The following is an 18,775-nucleotide window of genomic DNA, read 5'->3' on the forward strand; positions in this document are numbered from 1 at the left end:
CCGCCACACGGATGTCTGTGGCTTGGCCCCTGGGACTGTGCCGGCCTCAAGAAGCAGTTCAGGCCAGGGCCCCACCCTGTCCCCGCAGGTCACTGGGAGTTCCTCCTGGCAAAGCCTGTCCCGGTCGAGGTCACCCTAGAGATAGTAATTGGGCTACTTAATTCTGACGATGTGTTGAGGAATTTTATTAGAAAATGACTGAAACTGACGAAACACTAAAAGCCACCCAAATTATTTTTAATTTGTTTACACCACAGATGGCTCTGGCCAGCCAGGCCCAAGCTGGAGCTGACCCTGGGGTGCCCTTTGGTCTGTGTCCCGGCCTGGCCCCTGCCTCAGACTCCATGCATCAGAACCCCGTGGGCCCGCCTGTCGCTCTGTGGGGCCAGGGAAGGTGGCCCGTCTCACCCCGTGTGACAAGTGTGTCCCACTCAACTATAGGAGCGGGTACCCTTGTTTCCTCAGTCCTACCCAAACGGACCCTCTGTCCCTTTGCTGCTGGGGTGCTGCCAGGCCAGGCGCTCTGGCTCTCAGAGGTTTGATTGTGCGTGTCCCACGGTGGCTTCTGTTCTGAGTTGGTAGAGGGACGGCATGTAGTGGCCACCACTAATTGGTACTTGCAAAAAGCACGTACACACACACACAGACAACGTGGCATAAATGGACGCCTCTCCGCAGATACGCTTCCGTGCCATTAAACCCATGGAGGCCTTCTGCATGTCTGCCTCTCCTCCCGACGGAGCCTGTCTCACACCTCTCGGGGCAAGTGGCAGGCGGGGGCGACGTCGTATTCAGGGGCTTGCCTAGAAGTGTGGCTGGTTAACGACGCGTTTCTGACACAGCCTCGCACTTCCCGGAAGGCTGCGGGTGCAGCCGTCAGCGCGGTGCACGTTCTAGGCGGCTCGTTTAACTGTGGAACGTCTCTGTCTTCGTCCTCTTCGTCAGCCTCTGGCTGCTCTGAGTGCGCCCACACCCAAACACACGCGCACACACACACAGTTACACTCACACAAACACATATACACACGCAAACACACCCATGCCACTCGTGCACACACGTCCACACACGTGTGCACACGCACACACAGGATCCGAGACAACGGTCCTCCAACCCCTGCCTTCTGCCCCTCACCCCGGAGCAGCCTCCTCGCAGCCACCGCTTGGAAAAATACGGCTTTATAAAAGTCAGTGCGTTAAGTGTGTCGGTCTGTGCTTGTGAAATCCCCGCGTGTGTTTTCTGGACACCTGACCGGCCGGTTTTGGTTGCTGCTGTAACAGACGCATAGGCAGAGTGTTTTGTTGGCTGGTTTTTAACAAAGATTCTTACTTACGTCAGTTAAACAAGCAAGAGTGAGAAGGAGCGAGTAGGCAAGGGCGAATCTGTGCTAACTGCCCCAGGGCCGCCCTGAGGGAGCCTGGCAGGCAGGAGGCAGTGCTCCCTGGCACAGAAAGTTCTGGAAGCCCTCAGCGTGCTGAGCATGTGTGTCTTCTCCTGCAGCCACCTTCTGCCTCAGACCCCTGATCCCCACCTGTGCTCAGGCTGGGCAGCTGGCAGGGCACTCACGGGCCAGAGCAAGGCTGAGAGCGAGATCGGGGGCTGCACAAAGCTAGAACACAGAACCAGACAGCCCCCCCACCCCGCGGTGCTCAGCTCGCCTGAGCCGAGCACACGGGGCCAGACCCTGCTCCACACTGGGGCAGCCCTGACCTGTGAGAGGCCTGGGCAGGAGAACAAGAGGAGCCTGCCTGCTACCCGCTCTGTGTTTACAGGTGAAGATTAGAAGGCGCCCCAGAGGTGATGCTCATTGCCCTAACCTGGGAGGCACGCCTATGCTTGGAATCCTTGGACCCTTTACGTGGCATGCAGGGACGCAGTGCCCAGAGAGCCACGCCCTGGCCCCAGCCTCAGGCAACAGCCCCGCCCCCTTCTCTTTGCACCTCCTGTTCCATTGGTCTTGCACCATGGGGGCCTCAGGGACATGTGAGGACACCCTGAGACCGAGTTACAAGATTAAGCTCCATCTGCAATCCCCAGATAGCTGCCCTCCCAGCCAGCAAAGCTGTAGTGAGGACGGGCGGGCTGCAGAGGGCTCTGCTTCTCTTCCTTCCATCCTACCCCTGGGCCCCAGCCGTTTATACCCCAGTTCACGGCCTGAATGGTTAGGCTGGCAGGCTTGGGTTTGAAGTCCTGTCTTTACTGTGGATCATCTCTCAATACTTGGCCTCTGTGCATGGTTTCCTCGTCTGTAAAATGGGTGGGCCGGTGCCACCCGCCCTGGTGAAGGTTAAGTGCACAATGGTACGAAAAGAGAGACGGGGGCCCAGGACGAGGTATGGCGGTGGGGGAAGTTCCCAGAGGGCTATGTTTGGAGAAAGAACCTGGGGGTACGGGCCAAAGGGAGGGGATTCAAAGCTCCTTCCTGGGCACATTCGAGAGTGACACTTCGGAGTGGGGGGACTGAGGGAACAGCGGGTGGCAGGAGAAAGTGTGTCCTTGTTTTGAACTCAGTGTGTTTTAATTGGTTTCGAGGCCATGGGTGTAGAAAATTCAAAGATGGCGCCGGAAACCCAGAGAAGCAGGGTGGGATGAGGGCGGGGCTGCCCCCGCTTCGGTTTTAGGAGATGCTCAGTCTCGGGGTCTTGCAACATCATGGTGGGCACCAGTGGTGAGGACTCTTACATGGGGGCCCTGCTGCAGAGGAGACATAAATGGGGTACCTTACACCACACAACTGGACAGAAGCAGCCGGGAGACCAAGTCAGGGTGCAGTGAGCTGGAGCGTGGGGTGGGTGCCAGGCTGGCTGGAAGTCAGGAGGTGTGGGTAGAAGTTTGAACTGATGACCCAGCACACCGTCATGTCCTCCCGAGGACACCGAGGCTGGAAGGGGTGGGCAGTTGGTTCGCGGTCAGCTAGAAGCAGGGGGAGGGAGAGCTGTCTGCAGCTGAAGGGGGGGCCTGCCCCCCAGCAGTTCACTCTCCAGGTGTGGGGGCCAGTCGGTGCCGGGAGCCAGGCTGCAGGCAGGAAGCCCACAGCCTCAGAGGGGCACAGTGCCGGTGGCCCTTCCCTCCTCATGCCCAGCCCAGGTTGTCCCCTTTGGCGCAGGTCCTCGGAGAAGGTGGCAGATGGCAGTTTTCAGGGGCGGGCCAGGTGGATGATGCTCTGGGTAGAGGCAGCCCTCCTGGGCACGGCCCCCTCCCAGGTGTGCGCACCCTCCCCTCCCCCGGCCCTCAGCCCTTCTCCAGTTCCAGCCCTGCCTCTGCCAGCAGGGCTGCCTCCATCCAGGGGGAGCCCAGCTGTTCCTCAGCCACATCTGGCTGTGATTCCCAGCAGCCCCACCAAAGTCCCCGCAGGAATGTAGCCAGGGGCCAATCCAGAAACCCACCTCCACCAACCCACAGTGATGGGAGAGTGAATGGGGACGGGGCTGGCCAGGTCCCCCTCTGCCCAGCACCTGGGACCCGTCTGTCTGCTCCTATAGGGCATTAGAGGGCTGAGCCTGACCGCTGCCCTCTCCTGGGGGCTCTGGCCATCCTGTCCCTGGGCCTGCCTTTGTCACTGGTATTCGGATTCTGGGGACATGACCCCGAGCCTGGACACAGACAGGGCTGATCCCAGGCCACATGCTAATGGAGAGAATGTGGCCGACTAGAGAAAGTAAGTAGTGCTGTCCCTTGTTTGTCCCTGGGAGCCGCAGACTAACCAGGGAGGGCAGGATGGATCCCCGAGGGGAGGCCTGTGGGGCTTTTTCAGTCAGTCTGCTGTGTCTCCGAGGCTGAGGGGGAGAGGGTTTGGCCAGGCCGCGGCGTGACTTAGGGTCAGCGCTGCCCCGGCACCTGGGCCTTCTTCACGCCGTTTCTTACCTTCGCTCCCCACCTTGGCTCCAGAGTGTGTCCCCTCCGGAGGACCAAAGTGGGGGTCTCATCAGCCCTCCCCTGGACTCCCAGGACACCCTGCACTTTGCCACTGCATCATCACCAAGTCCACGTGGGAGGAGGGTGGTCTGTCCCTCGCCTGTGGGTCGGCCCTGCAGTCCTCTCAGCTAGGACCCTGACCCTCACGCCGAAGCCCCTGGGGTGCCCCCGCCCTGCCGATCCTCTGAAGCTCAGGGTTTGTGGGTGAGGGGCGGCAGACTGGGTTCAGGTGATGTTTCGCTCAGCACCCCGGGTCCCGCGGCGAGAGTGGACGGGAGAAAAAGGAGGACTGCTGCGTGGTCCGGGTGGCCTTGGCCCTGAATCTGGCTCTTCACACACTTTCTCCTGACTAGCCCCTGCTGGGACCTGAAGGTTGGATATAAGAGTGGGTTATGGTGCAGAACTGAGTTCACCGGCCTCCAGGGGGTTTGAAAACGCAGATGGTGTCACACGCAGAGAACACAGGTTCACCCCCCAGGGCGGAGCAGACAGAACAGAGACGGTGGGGACGAAGCTTAAACAGCTGTGTGTTCACACTGAGCTGATGGAGTCACCACCCAGGGCAGCGACCGTGAAGCAGAGTGTTGGCATCGGAGACAGCAGGCCAAGCTCCGGGGGGAAGGTCGACATAGGAGACACGCGTCCTCACCCCAGGGCCAGCGTGCTGGTGAAGCACACTGCCCACAGAGGAGGAGCACACGGCATGACCCCTCAGCGGGCGACGCTTCCTGGCCCTGCCGCTGGGGACCTTCGTGCACTGGGTGGAGGCTGTAGGCCACAGGCCTGCTGCGGACCAGGGCCTGGGTCTGGTGGGAATGGCACCGTGAGGCACCTTCTCTTTGTGACATCAGTATCCGTGTCTGTAAGTGAGTGGGCTGGGCTGTCCGGCCGGTCAGGCTTTGTCCTGACCCTGTGGTCTGACTTCACGTTGTCAGAATATTAATTCCACCAAGAAGTGCCTTTCCCGTTTATTCCCTCCCAGCCCAGCTCGGCCACCAGCCTTTCTGGCGATGCTCATGTTGCACCTGCCAGACTTTAGGGTGCGCTGGGCGGGCCGTGGGGGGCTGAGCATCTCAGCCAGACCTGGGAGTGAACCCTACCCCTGCCACTTCCTGCCAGAGGGATCGAGGATGGGCCACCCAGCCTCTCTGAGCCTCCACGTTCACACCTCGGTGCTCGTCAGCTTCAGAACGTGTCAAACCTGGCACTTGTCGCATTTTGACGAGAAAAAAACATTTTGGCGCTTGGCGCTCGGTTGGGACTTGGCATTTGCTCGGGACTCGTTGCACTTGCGCGAACTTATATCAGTCGTGACGCTGCCCCGCAAGGGAAAGTGCCCATCGTTCAGTACTCGCCGGGTTCAGCGCCCCCCACCCCACCCCGTCCGCCCCGAGTTCAGAACGAATTGGCGGCGAGTACCGAGGTACCACTGTAGGTGCTCATCTGTGAACTGGGAACGGTGCGGCCCCTGGGAAGGCCGCTGAGAGAATGAAATGGAATGCCCTGGAATGCAGGCTTCGGGAGGGCAGGGACTTCTGCCCTTTCTCTTCCCGGTGGCCTTTTTAGCATCCAGTCTACAGTCCTGTCCCAGCGGAGGGTGGACACTCGGGATACATCGTGTCCTGCACCTCCACTCCCTAGTGAGGCCAGCAGCCTGAAGCTGGTGCCTTCCCTGCAGAGCACGAGTGTCTGACGGTCCTGAGGGGCCTGACCTCCATCCCGCACACCCCTGGCCTTCGATGCCACGCCCTGGTCCCCTGCCTGTCATCCGTCATGTGGCAGTCTCACAGGTTCTGCTCATCACAGGGGTTCTGGAGGGTCCCCAGAACCCTTGTGCTACAGATGGGTCACTAACGCCACCCTGGCCTTGCCTCTCCCCCAGCCGTCCACACAGCACGCACCAGGATTGGACATCGCACACCAGTGGACGGGAGAGGGGAGTCCCGGACCAGGCAGACCTGGGCTTTAGCTCTGGATCCGGGGATGTGGGTCCTGTCACTTGGGGGCCAGTCACTGAATCTTGTGAGGCTCTGTGCTCTCTCCGGAAAATCTCACTGGGAGTTGGAGTTACGTAATGGTACGTGAACACACTCAGTGCCCGAGATTCAGTCACTGGTCTGGCTTTTTCCTTCCCCCTCTGAGCTACCGCCTCCTTACGCTGAAATGTTTGGAGGTCTTTCCGGCACGGTCGAGTCCCTTGGAATAATGGGCTTGTTGGTTTCAGGAGGAACCAGGTGACAGTCTCTCCACACACCTGCTCGTGGAGCCCCAACTTGGAAATACAGTAATTAGCATCTTTCTCATTTTCTTGGAGAAAATAATTTTAAAAATCACTAGAGAGGAAGACTTTTGTGCGGAAAAGAGGCCTGCTTTGGGAGCGGCGGGAGCGGGTGCGTTTCCCTGGAGAGCCCCCCTGAATCACTGCTGCGGCGACAGATGGGTGGTCGTGAGCTCCCTGAGTGGGGGTGGCTGGGAGCGAGGAGGCCGGCCCTGGCAGCCGCTGGCCCCGCCCCTGTCCCTCAGGCCCCCCCCCACTCAGGCCGCCGCCCCACCGCTCCGAGCACCCGGGATCTGTGCCCCAGTGTCTTATCATTGGGTGCGTGCTGCCCTATTCTGGTGACGTGTGTCCAGGCTCCCTCTGTGTGACCTCCAGACCCTTCTCCTTCCTTCTCCCGTCTCAGCAGCCTCCCCTCCTTTGCCATTTCCCCTTTGTCTCCCCAACATTTTAATGCCGGGAGCCTGGGACCTAGTTTGGAGACTCCTGTCTCTCTGTGTTTCTGAACACTCTCCTCCCCTCCCAAGGCTTTAGAGGCTCGCTCTCTGTGCACTGGCAGCTTTGCAGTCCAGCCGGGAGCCCCTCCTGCAGGAGGTCCTTGCAGTCTCTGGTGACACCTACTGGTGCCCGATCCGAGGACAGTACCCTGGCAGGAAAGGAGGTTCAAGGGATCCCGGGCATTTGAAATCACACAGGAACGACCCCTGCCTTCTACCTGGCACACCATCTCCTCGTCACCCTGAATTCCAGACCCTGACCCGGCATCTCCCTGCCTGTCCCTCTCCCCACTCAGTCCACGGGGAACTTCCCTCCCATCCCCCAGGGCACGCCAGCCCCTCCATCCCCAGGGCCCAGTGCTGGCTGGGACTGGCTGCCTGTCTGCTCTTCCCCTGCCTGGTTCACGGCCCCAGTAGCTCTCGGTTCCAGTTTCACCCAGCCGAGAGGTTTGCCCGGACCAGCACGCCTGCCCTGCGTCCTGGCCCCCGACCCCGTGGCCCCATCACATCGCATATGGATTTCACCTGCTGCACTGATGACGTGACGACCAGCGTGGGGTTCTCTCCCTGTCTCTTCATTTGCTCTCCGTCTCTGTCTTTGGCACATGGACACCAAGAGGGCGGGGCCCGCTCTCCTGTGTGTTTGCATGCTGGTTCCTCGCGCCAGGACGCAGGGGCCGACACTTGGCAAATGTGTGCTGGCTGAATGAATGAAAGCGTGTATTACATGCCAGTGTCCTATCAGCAACTGCCCATCCACTGTGCCATCTAATCTCCAGGACGACCTCGGATGGGAATAAAACCCCCCACAGACTTTTACACCTGTTTCCAGGCCTGGACACAGACACAGGAGGGGAAGCTGACGTGGTCTAGGTGAGGTCTGCATCTCCGGACCTTCTCCCACCTGGGAGACCGCGCTCCCCCGCGGGGCCTGCTTCGGCCTCCCTTCACACCAGGGAGCGGGCGCGTGCTGGGGCTTGAAGAGTGGCGATGGCCCTAGTGGGGCCTCTCTCGTCACTGTGTCCTTTGCCTCTCGAGACTTCAAACAAATCAGCACACTTTCCAGTCCACATCTGTGCCCACACACCTCCTGCATGCCAGCTCCTCCTGGGATGTGTGGCCCTGATCTCGTGGACCCGGGGCCCCGGGCTGTCAGCAGATCCAGGGGTGTTTTTTTCTGGCAATATTTTGTCACTTTCCACCACTGGCTTTTATGAGAGAGAATGGGGACCTGTTTTGGGTTGGTGCCAGCAAGGGGCAGGCTGGTGTGTTTGCAGGGTGCCCACCCTGGGTTCCCAGTCCCAGCTGCATGTAAGTGGGCACAAGTGGCCCAGGCTCAGAACGCACCCGAATCCACGGGCTCGGAGCGAGCAAGCCCCTTCTGTAAGCCAGGGCCGCACAGAGGCAGAGAGGCTCCTCAGGAGGCAGCAGACTGCCTGTCCACGCAGGCTTTGGACACAGACCCACTTCAGGCCCCAGTGGGCTGGATGACCTTGGGCAGGTGACCTTGGAGAGACTGCCTGGGGTGGTGGTCAAGAGCCTCTGCTGGAGCCAGCAGGCCGACTGTGCCATTTCCTCGTTTGTGGCCTCAGGCAATTGTTCCTAACTTTTCTAAGCCTTTCTTCCCCCTTCTGTAAACAGTAGCGCCTGTCCGGTGAGGCTGCACTGAGGCTTTGATTAAATGTGGTAATATTTGCAACATCTGGTGCGGAGCAAGCACGTCTGTCTGCTGGCCGCAGCCGTGACTCCATCCCCCAGCAGGGCGGACAGACCCGCACAGCGCCTGGACCTGCGGCACCAGTCCCCGGGAGGGAGCCGGGAGCATGTGATCATTATTCACAGTGTCCCGGAGGCCTGGCTCAGAGTCTGCTGGCTCCACAAAGTGGGAATGTGTGGACGATCTCCCAGCTGGCCCGGGAGCCGCAGCAGAGCCGGGCCCTGCGCCTGCTGCTGTCTGACTCATCCCCCCTCCTCCGCCTCCCCCCTGCCCACTCGTAATATCATCACCTCGCCTGTGGTTAGCTGTCCTCAGCAGCGGCTGCTGGGAGGTGATGGATGGGCAGTGATTGCTTCCTCTCCCCGCTTACCGGCCTGTCGGGCTCCGCTCCCGCTTCCTCAGGTCCTGCCAAGCTCCTAGACTGGGGCCCCATGTCTACCCCTAGATTCTAGGGGAAGAGAAATGTGGTTTAAATTCAGACACTGCCATCTCATGAGCGTCTTAGCCTCAGTTTTCACATCTGAGTGATGGGAACAGATTGACCCCCTCCAGTGGTTGTTGTGGATAACATCCCCATCTGGGTGGTGAGCACACAGCAGGGGCCCGGTAGTTGCCAGAACACTCTTCTCCCAACCGGAGATGCCCTTGGCTGAGAGCCCCGGGGTGGCATGGCTGCACGTTCTCCAGACAGAACTGCAGGTGTGTCCGTGCAAAGCAGAGGGACACCAGAGACCATCCAGTGCCACCCTCCCCCCGGCAGACGCACTCTCCTCTTTGCCATTCGGTACGCCAAGGACGAGCTGAAGTGTTTTTCCAGAGAAACTGCAGCGAATTCCTGGGGTGTCCCCTGGGGCAGCAGCTTTGACCAACTGGAGTCTGGCCTCTGTGGAAGGCTCTGGTGAAACAGAACCCGTCCTGCGGGGGGAGAGGTTGTGTTTCTCTCCGGAAGTCGCGGATGTTCTACTTCCCCGAAGACGGAGGGGAAAACGGGCGTAGGTGGGTGGCAATAAATGAACTCCCAGGGATCAGGCAGGGTCTTTGTAATCAGCCTTGTTAGTCCTTGCCAGCGTTCTCACGCTTTTGAGCAGGAAAATCAATCCACTGAGCGGGAACTGACTGCATGCACTTGCCATTCCCAAGAACGTACCCCTGTCCTCCGCTCCAGGACTGCTGCTTCTGTAGGTCCTGTGGTTACCTGGCACGCCCATGTTTATTGGGGTAGTCAGAGTAATGCAGTCTGTCAGTGGCCCCCAGAAAATCATGGGCCTGTCCTCAGCACCCTCATCAATTACCCGCGGGCGTGGGGAGAAGCTGGCCCTCGAATCCTTCAGCCTGGCTTACCCACGTAGCTGAGAAAGGAAATGCCTGCAGGTTTGGAGTACACTCAGCCACAGGCAAAGAAAACCTAACTACAGTGGCTTGGGCAAGGAGAAGCTCACTTCTTCTGTGCTTTACACCTTGGCGAGGGGTCGGAGTCCTTCTTGCCTCAATCTTTCTAGATAGCCGCCCCCTCCCCCACCAGACAACATTTGAAGGCGGAAAAGGGAAAATAAACTTGCCCAAACCATCTACCTATCTATCCTCTCACATTGGGAAAAGCAAAAGCTTCTTAAGAAACCACCCCTCTCCCAATCAAAGCAAACTTCTGTCACTGGTTCCAGTACTGTTCAGAACTGGGTCACATGCTCACCCCTAGCTGCAAGGGAGGCTGGAAAGATGGGGCCAGAGTAACCATAATTGGCTTAGACCAACCAGACCAACAGCTTTTCTCCTTGGGCAGGGAACTCTGCCATTCTGAGCAAAAGTGGCATTCGTTTAGCTAGGAAGGCGTGGGGAAATGACATTAGGTTGACAGCAAACGGTGTCTGCCACCCTGCCGCCGCAGGAACCCAGGAGTTGGTGAGCTCTCTCACTGGCTCATCAGCATCACGATCAGCCCGTATCTGGAAGGTTGTCCAGTCCGCTGTTCAGCGTTTACATCCCCATTCAGGTGTCCCTGATCATTTCTCTTCTGCATGAACTCAAGACCTGTCTGTACTTGGAGTGTGAAGGCAGCGTAGCTGCAGGGTTGGCCTGGGATCCAGCCAGGTCTACAGACTCCCACTCACCGAGGAGGCAGACGGGGCCTCCGTGCCTTCAGGGTGGCGCCTCAGCTCTGGGACACGGGGTGGGGAAGAGGACCCCCCCAGGGTGGGGTGACTGAGAGAGAGGCCCTGGTGGGACTGGAGGCTGAGGAGACTCTCAAAGGTTGTGGAGGAAGAGCCCGTGGAGCGAGGAGACACGAGGGTGTCATGCAGCTCTGATACTTCCTCGTCTTTATGTGTTCCGAGTCCGCCACCACGGTCAGCCCACCGGTGTCCTGAAGGTGGGGACTGTGACTTACCTATGATCCCTTTTGTGTGTGCCCGGAACTAACTAGCTCAGTGCCTGGAACCCTGCTGGAGCTCTATGAATACTTTGCTTTGAATGAGTGTGCTAATGCAGAAATAAATAGATCGTTACCTAGACATGGAGATATCTTGGCCAAAGGATATACTTACAGGCTGAGAGAGACTGGATGCTAACCTACCTCCCTGCCAAGCAGGTGACCCCGGGGCCCCTGCAGCCCTGGGGAGCTGGCTGGATAGGGTATTTTGGGAGCCATTTGTCCCAACTTAAGTCAGCTATAAATTGCCCCTTAGACCTCTGTGAGTCTTAGCAATGTCCCCACAAAGGGGTTGGCAGCCGGTTTGGGCAAGCTCTGGCATCTCTTTGAGAAGAGTCTCTTCTCTGTGCCCAGGGTCTTCAGACTGCCCTTGCCCTTTGAGCTTGGAAAGAATCAGGCGGCTCTCTGGGGATATTTGCAGAGACAGGCTCAGTGGCTCTGCCTGCTCTGATCTCCAGCCGCCGGCCTCCAGGGCTTCGCTCATCATCAAGGCTAGAACCTGAGTCAACTCCTTTTAAATGACGCACGATCCCCAGCCAGTCGCTCTGGCTGGCTGCCAAAGGTAAAGTGATCGATGGTCGCCCCACAGCTGCCGCTGTCCCAGGTGCAGCCCTCTAAATATCGCACAGTGCTTGCGTCCTCTGCAGTGTCTGGTCCTAGACAGGCAGCTCGGTGCCTGTTCCAAAATAGCCTCTTCCATGGGGCTTGTCAGACCTCCTGGTGCCTTTGAGGATAAACACCGAGAATAGGTCTTCCCAAACCAGGAGGGGTCTCAGCCATTGCCCTCACTGCTGATGGGCGGAGGGGCCCACACCTGCCCCGCACTGAACGTTTACACCCCAGATTATCAAGAGAGGCCACGGCACGGAGCTGGGGCGAGGGGGAGGTGCCTAGTGATGTGTGGTTATGATACAACGTGTGTGACCAAGTTGCTTCATGGGCGGGAGGGTCCACGCCAGGTTGCCTCAGGTGTTAAGAGGGGCCTCCTCTCCTATCCTGCCATGGACATGGCCTTGCTCGGTGTTCCTGGTGGCCCTGGGACCGGTGTGTACTTTGGAAAGCCGCCTACGCCCCAGATGCTCACCGCAGACCCAGAGATGAGGAAGGAGGACTTGCAGGGGAGCCACATCGGGCCCCGGACTCCCTCGTTCAAAGCTGGAGCTCGTTCTGGGGCGTTTGGGGCAACTAAGAGACTGCTCTTTCCTCCCAACTTTTTCCTTTTAAGTGGAGGATCACGAGGATGGTTGGGTGGACATTTACGTCAGGTCCTATAATGAAGTAAATATTCTTTACTGCATGACTCACTGTGGCCTGTGTGTGACCAAGCAGGGTCTGTGTTCTTCTGGGACGGTACCGACGCTCTAGGGCACCCTCCTGGCTGCTCCCACACACGCACGACTGTTCACTGACACCCTGCTGACGTGGAACTTGCCTGTATAACTTCAGGCCTTTGTTCGGCGGTCCCCCCGCCTGTGTCTCTGTGTCTCCGTGACTCGGTCTGGCTGAGTCTGCCTGCTCCTTTCGAAGGGGGCCCAGCATCACCGTTGCTGCTTCCCTGACCTCCGCCAGCCATGCTCTGAATCTCCCAGTGACCCATGCCCTTTTCTGTCACTTGTCACCCTGTTGATCACATGGGCTTGGTGTCTGGCTCCGTGTCACGGAGGACACTCGGCACTCCTCCTGGGAGGGAGCAGGTCTTGTTCTCATTTCCTTTGCTCCGGGCACTGGACATCCAGGTGCTGTGAGATTGTGGGGGCGGGGGTGGGGTCCGTGGGAGGCCACGCCGGCTCATCGGCCTCTTTCCTCTTGCTCTCCTCAGATGTGCTCTGCCCCAGTGTCCGTGTGGAAGGAGACCGCTTTAAGCACACCAACGGTGGGACCAGGGAAATCACAGGTGAGAGGGGCAGCCTTTCTGCAGCGTTTGCTGGGCCTGAGCTGAGCCCCCCGGGTGCAGGGCTGGCCTCGATGATCCTGCGCCTCCTCCTCCTGCCTTCAACCGAAGACCTCACAGGATGGTCCGAGCGGCACAGGTGGCAGCTGCCATCCACAAACCCAACGGTCAGGAAATGCAGGTGTTTGCTGTGGGGCTCGGCGGTGGCCCTGTGGGACTCGCTAAGGACTGCGCTGGCATGAGGGAGTGGGCGAGCAGGTGGTGAACAGGGAGTGAGTGAGTGACAGGACGAGCAAGAGGGTGAGTAAACAGGCGTCAGGCGTCGGGAGTGAAGGAGAGAGTGAGTCAGAGCTATAAATACTCCAGTGGATCGATGACTGAGACAGCAAAGGGGCGCGTGGCCGCAGCCGCTCCTCAGAGGCTGTCTCCGTCTGAGATGGGACGTACTGGGGACCGTGGGGCGTGGCCCAGGTGGCATTGCCATCATCATCCTGATAAGGATGAGCATCTGTTCACTCCTCCCTGTGGCCTGGCGTCCTGCTAAGCACTCTGCTGCCTGATCTCAGGGACGTGTTCTTCCACGGAATCCAGGGTGTCCATCGGGAGCCCTGAACTGTCCCCTCTCCTCGGTGGGCTCCGAGGTTCCCGGAAATACACTGCACTGCCAGGCAGGGGTCCATCAGCATGCGGGCACGCTCGCTGTGTGTGCAGCCCCGAGGGCCCAGAGAGCCCATGGTACCCAGCGTCTCCTCTCTTAACCCTGGCCGGGAAAAGAGCAGCAGCGGCGAGGAGGCTGAAGTGGGGGTCACGGAGAGGCAGAGCCTCGGACATGCCAGTTGCCTTGTGACGGGGTAACTGGAGAAGCTGTTCTGCTCTGGAAAAATGCAGCTCCCCAAAGCCTCACCTCCAGGTTTTTCCTTAAATGACTCTGGCTATTTTTAGGGCTTATCTGCGCTGGAACAGTGAGGATGCGGAGAACAGATGAGGCAGCTTGCAGGTGGAGATCATGGACTGGCCCGTGGCTCACCACCTGGGGCCCGGGGTCCATCTCCCGATACCCTCCGTTTCTCCATGTGTGTGACCGTGGGTCTGTGAAGACCCGTCTTGGAGCTGACAGCAAATTCGAGAGACTGAAGGTGTCCTACACCTTCCCTGGGAAGTTAGCCATTTAATGCTTCAAGACGGGCCAGGGGCATTGCGGTACGAAATTCGGCCACAGATGTCTTAGGTTTCTCTCTCCTTCCACACAGGCTACCATAGCCAGATAACCTCCAATCCCAAATAGTCAGTAGTCCCACAGCTTCTCCCCCCAGACCCCCAGCCCCGTCTCTCCACGTCTTGTCCTCACGCAAGGCCTCTCAGCTCCTCCATATCCGGCTGCCAGAGTCACCTTCGAAAATGGAAACCAGATTGTGTTTCGCCCTTGCTGTGAGGCCTTCCCTCGACTCCCTGGTGCCTACAGAAATAATTCAAACTGTCCCACGTGGCTGGCCTAACCCAGCCTGACCTCATCTGAGCCAGTGTCCCCTCCTCATGTCCCCTGACATCTGACATAGCCAGGACTCCCAGAAGGAGCCTGGCTGACTCGGGTCCAGTGACCTTTGCACGCTCAGCTGCCTTGTGAGGCTTCTTCCTCCTCTCTCTGCCCAGGTTTCACTTGTTCTCCAAATTCAGGCTGAGCCTTGCCTCCCCTGGGAAGCCCTCCCGGATTGCCTCTCGGGTTGGCAGGGAAAATACTCCCCTTGCTCCTATACAAGCCCACCCCTTCCCCCCCCACTCCTTATCATGTAGGCTGCTCATTCGTGTGTCTGTCTCCCACCAGACACCGAACTTCGGGGGCTGGGATTTTGTCCCATTCATTATTGGAATTCGAGCAGCCGGTGAGGCACTGACTATGTAGGAGGCCCGTGTGGTCTGTGAATCCCTTCCTCCTCTCCCCGTCTGTCTCCACAAACGGCGCCATGGGTAAGGACAGCTACAAAAGCTCCTGTTTTAGGATGGGGCCCTGAGTCAGACCGGGTCCCGTCCCTCAAACTGCTCACCACCTCATGGGGACAGGTCAGCTGCATGCACGCAGGCCAGGCCCCCAGAGACCCGAGGTGCCCCTGTGCCCATGCCCGTCGCAGCCTTGCCCAGTGCAGACTGGGAGGGCGAGGAGGGAGCAGGTGCAGCCGGTGGACTCTGGGTTCACCGTGTCCCTGACGCCGGCTGTACCTGCTGACTCTGACCTCAGGGAGCTGTCCCTCGCAGGTTTGGCGTTAAATGATCGCTTCTCCCTCACGCGGTGCCTGGCACCCCGGTCCATTTACCTCGGGAACAGTTTCCACTTTCCTTCGGGCCCTTGTTTATTCCAGGCAATTCATCTTCTCTCTGGGTGCCCTTTGCTGCCGCCTGGTTAATTGCCTGTTGTTCAGAGTTTTTGATGTTTAAGTCTTTGTTTGTATCTGTTGAAACCAATAAAAGTGGAACCAGAAACTAGAGCACATGTTTGCTTTTATAAAACTCCTTTGTTTTCGATCCTCCCGCGTACAACGGCCAGGGGGAAACCCAGCTTATGGGGGGCGATTTCCAGGGACCGCTGACGAAGCTGTGAGGCGGAGGGACAGGCCTGCGGCTCTCAGCCCTGATTCGTGTTAGGTGCATGTCCACCAGATTCTGAATACGAGCCGACACTTCTTGGGAGCCCCCAGGGGCCGGGCCTCTGGGTGAGGCCTTGGCAGCCCTGTGCAACGGCTGCTGTTACCCATTCCGTACAGATGAGGGATGGAGTTTTAGGGGTCGGGTACCAGAGTCGTGGAGCGGCAGGGCCTGAGAAGAGGGACAGGACAGGGACCCCGGTGTGTTTGGGTGACACACTCTTTCTTCTCGACCTTCGCTCCCCAAATGAAGCTGCCAGCATCTCCTGGCCAGCACCTCTGGCCTCCGCTGCAGCGCTCCCAGGCGGCAGCCGCTCTGGAGTGCTCCCCACCTGAGCCAGGCTGGTGGCAATGACAGGTGTGGGTGTCTGCGACGCGCAGCCCTGCCCATGGGACGCACTGAATCCTCAAGGTGGTAGGTCTGCAGGGTGCGTCCCTGTCCCCGCTCCTGGATGGGGAAGGCCTGAGTGTGCCGACCACGCCCCTGGCCAGTGCCAAACAGCTTCCAGACCCAGCACAGAGTGGCTCCCACACCTGTTCCCACCGACTCTGCCAACTCTGGAATGGGACCTGAGCCCTAAGCAGCCTTGACACCCTTTACTGCTCGGGGTCCCTACCATGGAACCTGGAATGTGGGGCCCTGCAGGGCCTTCTCGGCCGGTCACCCCATTCCCAGCCCTGGGACACTCGCAGCTGCAGGGCCCTGAAGCACTCACAGCCCTTAGATCTTCTCATGTCTGGGTGGCCCAGTCACTTCCACCAGCTGGTCCCAGCTGGGGCTGCTGGGCTCTGTAAGGTGCAGAGCCCAGGGCTATAGGGACGCCTTGTGACTTCTGTCCCCAGACAATGCTTGAAGAACAGCCTGTGTGAGGGAAGGGTCCCCTGTGGGCTTCCTGACACCAGGCTTCCTGACACCAGGCTCCCTGCCCGGGGGTCGCAGCCAGGGTGCCTTCCACTCGGCTGCTGTCCTGGACCTTCACAGTGCTCACTTTTCGGTGGAAGCCCCATGCCTTCCTTTCTCAGCACCTTTTTCCTGGGAGAGCAATCGGAAATGGAAGCTGAACCTCTCCTTGCTTACTCTGGCTCATGCATGTTCCCGAATTGCATTTGAACTCTCCCAGGGCAGGAGGGCAGGCTGCCTCTGCAGAGGGGGGTGGGCTTCTCCTTGGTCTCTCTGCTCCTTTCTCCACTCTCACCCTGGCTCTTGTCTTTGCACAGGTTTCGACCTGATGGATCTGTTCAGCGTGAAGGAGATCGTGGGGAGGCGAGAGAACGGTTTACAGAGCTCCTATGTCCGCTTGGGCTCCTTCCCAGTGGTGCAGAGGACCGAGTGAGTGGCCACCCCTCCTTCCATACCTGCCCGGGACGCCTGGAAAGCCGGCCGCGGCTGCACCCTGAGTGCTCAGCAGGGCTCTCCCCTCCTGAGAGCCCCGGAAAGCCACCCAGGGATGATACCACCCAGCCCCTGACCTGGAAACTCAGCCTGTCTCTTAGCACACCTGCTGCCATGGCCTTTATTGGCTCCCTGGCCCTTCTGCAAATCTCTCCACACAGACTGGGCGCCAGCCCCTCCTCCACGCGTGTGGTTCTCTGTCAGCATGTTGAACAGCAGACTGAGGTTACAGGTCCAAACCTGCGTGACACGGCAGGCAGAGCGCCCCCTAGCGCCACGTGGTCGCTTTGGCCAGTGAGAACCCACTTTCAACACCGACTGGGTGCCTGGCCCTGCGCAGGTGCCCGGGTGGCCCTGTGCCTCCGTGATGTTGCGTTGTTCCCCTGCGCTGAGCCTCCCTGCCTGGCCACGCTGTGGGGAGGGCTGTGATGCTCACCCTTCTCCGTCTTATAGCCCTGTGACTGCTTCCCAGTGTGCAGGGCTGGGCAGAGTGGGCTCACAGTTGCGAGGTCACAGAATGTGGAGTGTATTCTTTTACTATTGTGCATTGTGTTACCTTCCAGACGAACAACTGTAAACCTACTTTTGCCCACCCCTGTATTTAAGCTAAAGGGCTTTGCCCTCCAGCTCGTCCCCTGGCCCGCCCTTGTCTGGCTCCTCTTTGTCCTAGAGCCTGTCACGCACCCTCCTCCCACCTTTGTTCGTGCGCGTCCCCCCACCTGGGACACCTGCTTGTCCTCCAGAGAGCGGCTCCACCCGGAAGCTCTCAAACATGCCTTTCCTGGACTGCCCTCGTCTCCTCCCTCACAGCCTGCTGTGTGTCCCTGTGCCGACCGTGGCCGGGCTGGCCCTCCGTCAGCTGTGCAGGTGGTGGCTGGCAGTCTGCGCCGCTGCACAGTGAGGGGCCCTGTGAGGCACCGAGTCTGGTGTCGGTCGCGCCACGCTGAGCTCTGCCAGGAGGACGGCACTGGTCGGTGTTGGGTGAACAGGCAGATGAACCGAGCAGGCCATGGTCAGTGAGAACTGTTGGACCCTAGCCGGCAGGGGCGGGCTTGGAGTAGCAGGCCGGGTGCGTGCGTGTGTGCAAGACTTTTTCTAGTTCGGTGAGTGGTCCGAGGGCTGGCACAGACCCGGCGTGTGCCAGGCTCTGACGGCCGCCGTCCAGGGCGCTCGGGCCCCACATCCTGCGAGAGTGATCCTACAGAAGAGGAAATGCAGCGAGTCACTTCCCCTCTCCGAGCGTCCTGTGTCCCCCAGGCACGGAGACCTGGTCACTCTCTACTGACGCGTCAGGGAGGTGCAACTTTCCCGACCTTGAGTGTTGCTCTCTGTCACAGAAGTGGACATAAGATGCGGGGTGATGTCACTCTCTGTCCCCTGGTCTGAGCTCGCCAGGATGAACAGGGTCTAGGCTCCGTTTCCCACTGCACCCCCTCACCTCTTTGTCCCGATTCTTCCAGTTCACCAACCTTACCGCTCAGAACAAAAAGCCACAGACAGCTTCCCTGTAAAGCACAAAGAGAGAAACACACGCCACGCAAGTTGGGGGAGAGGCCCCTCCGCTTGCTGACGGCGGCGTCTTTCTGAGGAGGCTTTTGGAGTGGGGAGCGGGGTGACCCGTGGCCGCTCTGCACGCGGGGCCGAGTGTTACCGGGTGATGGCTTTTCGCCGTTACCCTGTGTCGTTCTGAGAATGTCTGTGAGGTTTCAAGTGTTTTAATGGCCAAACACCAGAAACAAAAACTCAAATCAGCAAAGCTCTGACATCTTGAGAAGGAATCCTGTCCCTTTGACGTCTAGTGCTCTGAAACATCCGCATGGGTACAAGCACAGGTGCAGTTTTAACTCAGGTTCATTTTGTTCATCACGAATGGGGTGTCGCTGTCAGTATTTATGTTTTTCACACTTGCTTGACCTGTGAAGGGCGCTTTGCTCCCCGGTCTAGTTCAGTTCTCAGGGCAGTAGAATGAGGCGGGCGAGGCGGGCAGTGTTCTCACCTGTCTGGTGCGACGTTCGCGGCTTGAAACAG

At 59.1% G+C, this 18,775-nt stretch overlaps 1 protein-coding gene across 1 annotated transcript in view; it reads left to right on the plus strand.

Moving 5' to 3' along the window:
- The window catches only part of COL22A1 (collagen type XXII alpha 1 chain), a 177,119-nt gene that overhangs the window by 22,244 nt on the left and 136,100 nt on the right, over positions 1 to 18,775 (plus strand). The window contains exons 4-5 of the mRNA XM_045181756.3: positions 12,647 to 12,721; positions 16,573 to 16,684. Coding sequence (XP_045037691.2) covers positions 12,647 to 12,721; positions 16,573 to 16,684 — 187 coding nt within the window. The remainder of the gene's footprint in view (positions 1 to 12,646; positions 12,722 to 16,572; positions 16,685 to 18,775) is intronic.

This window comes from Desmodus rotundus, chromosome 8 (genome assembly GCF_022682495.2).
Source record: "Desmodus rotundus isolate HL8 chromosome 8, HLdesRot8A.1, whole genome shotgun sequence".
Classification (NCBI taxonomy): Eukaryota; Metazoa; Chordata; class Mammalia; order Chiroptera; family Phyllostomidae; genus Desmodus; species Desmodus rotundus.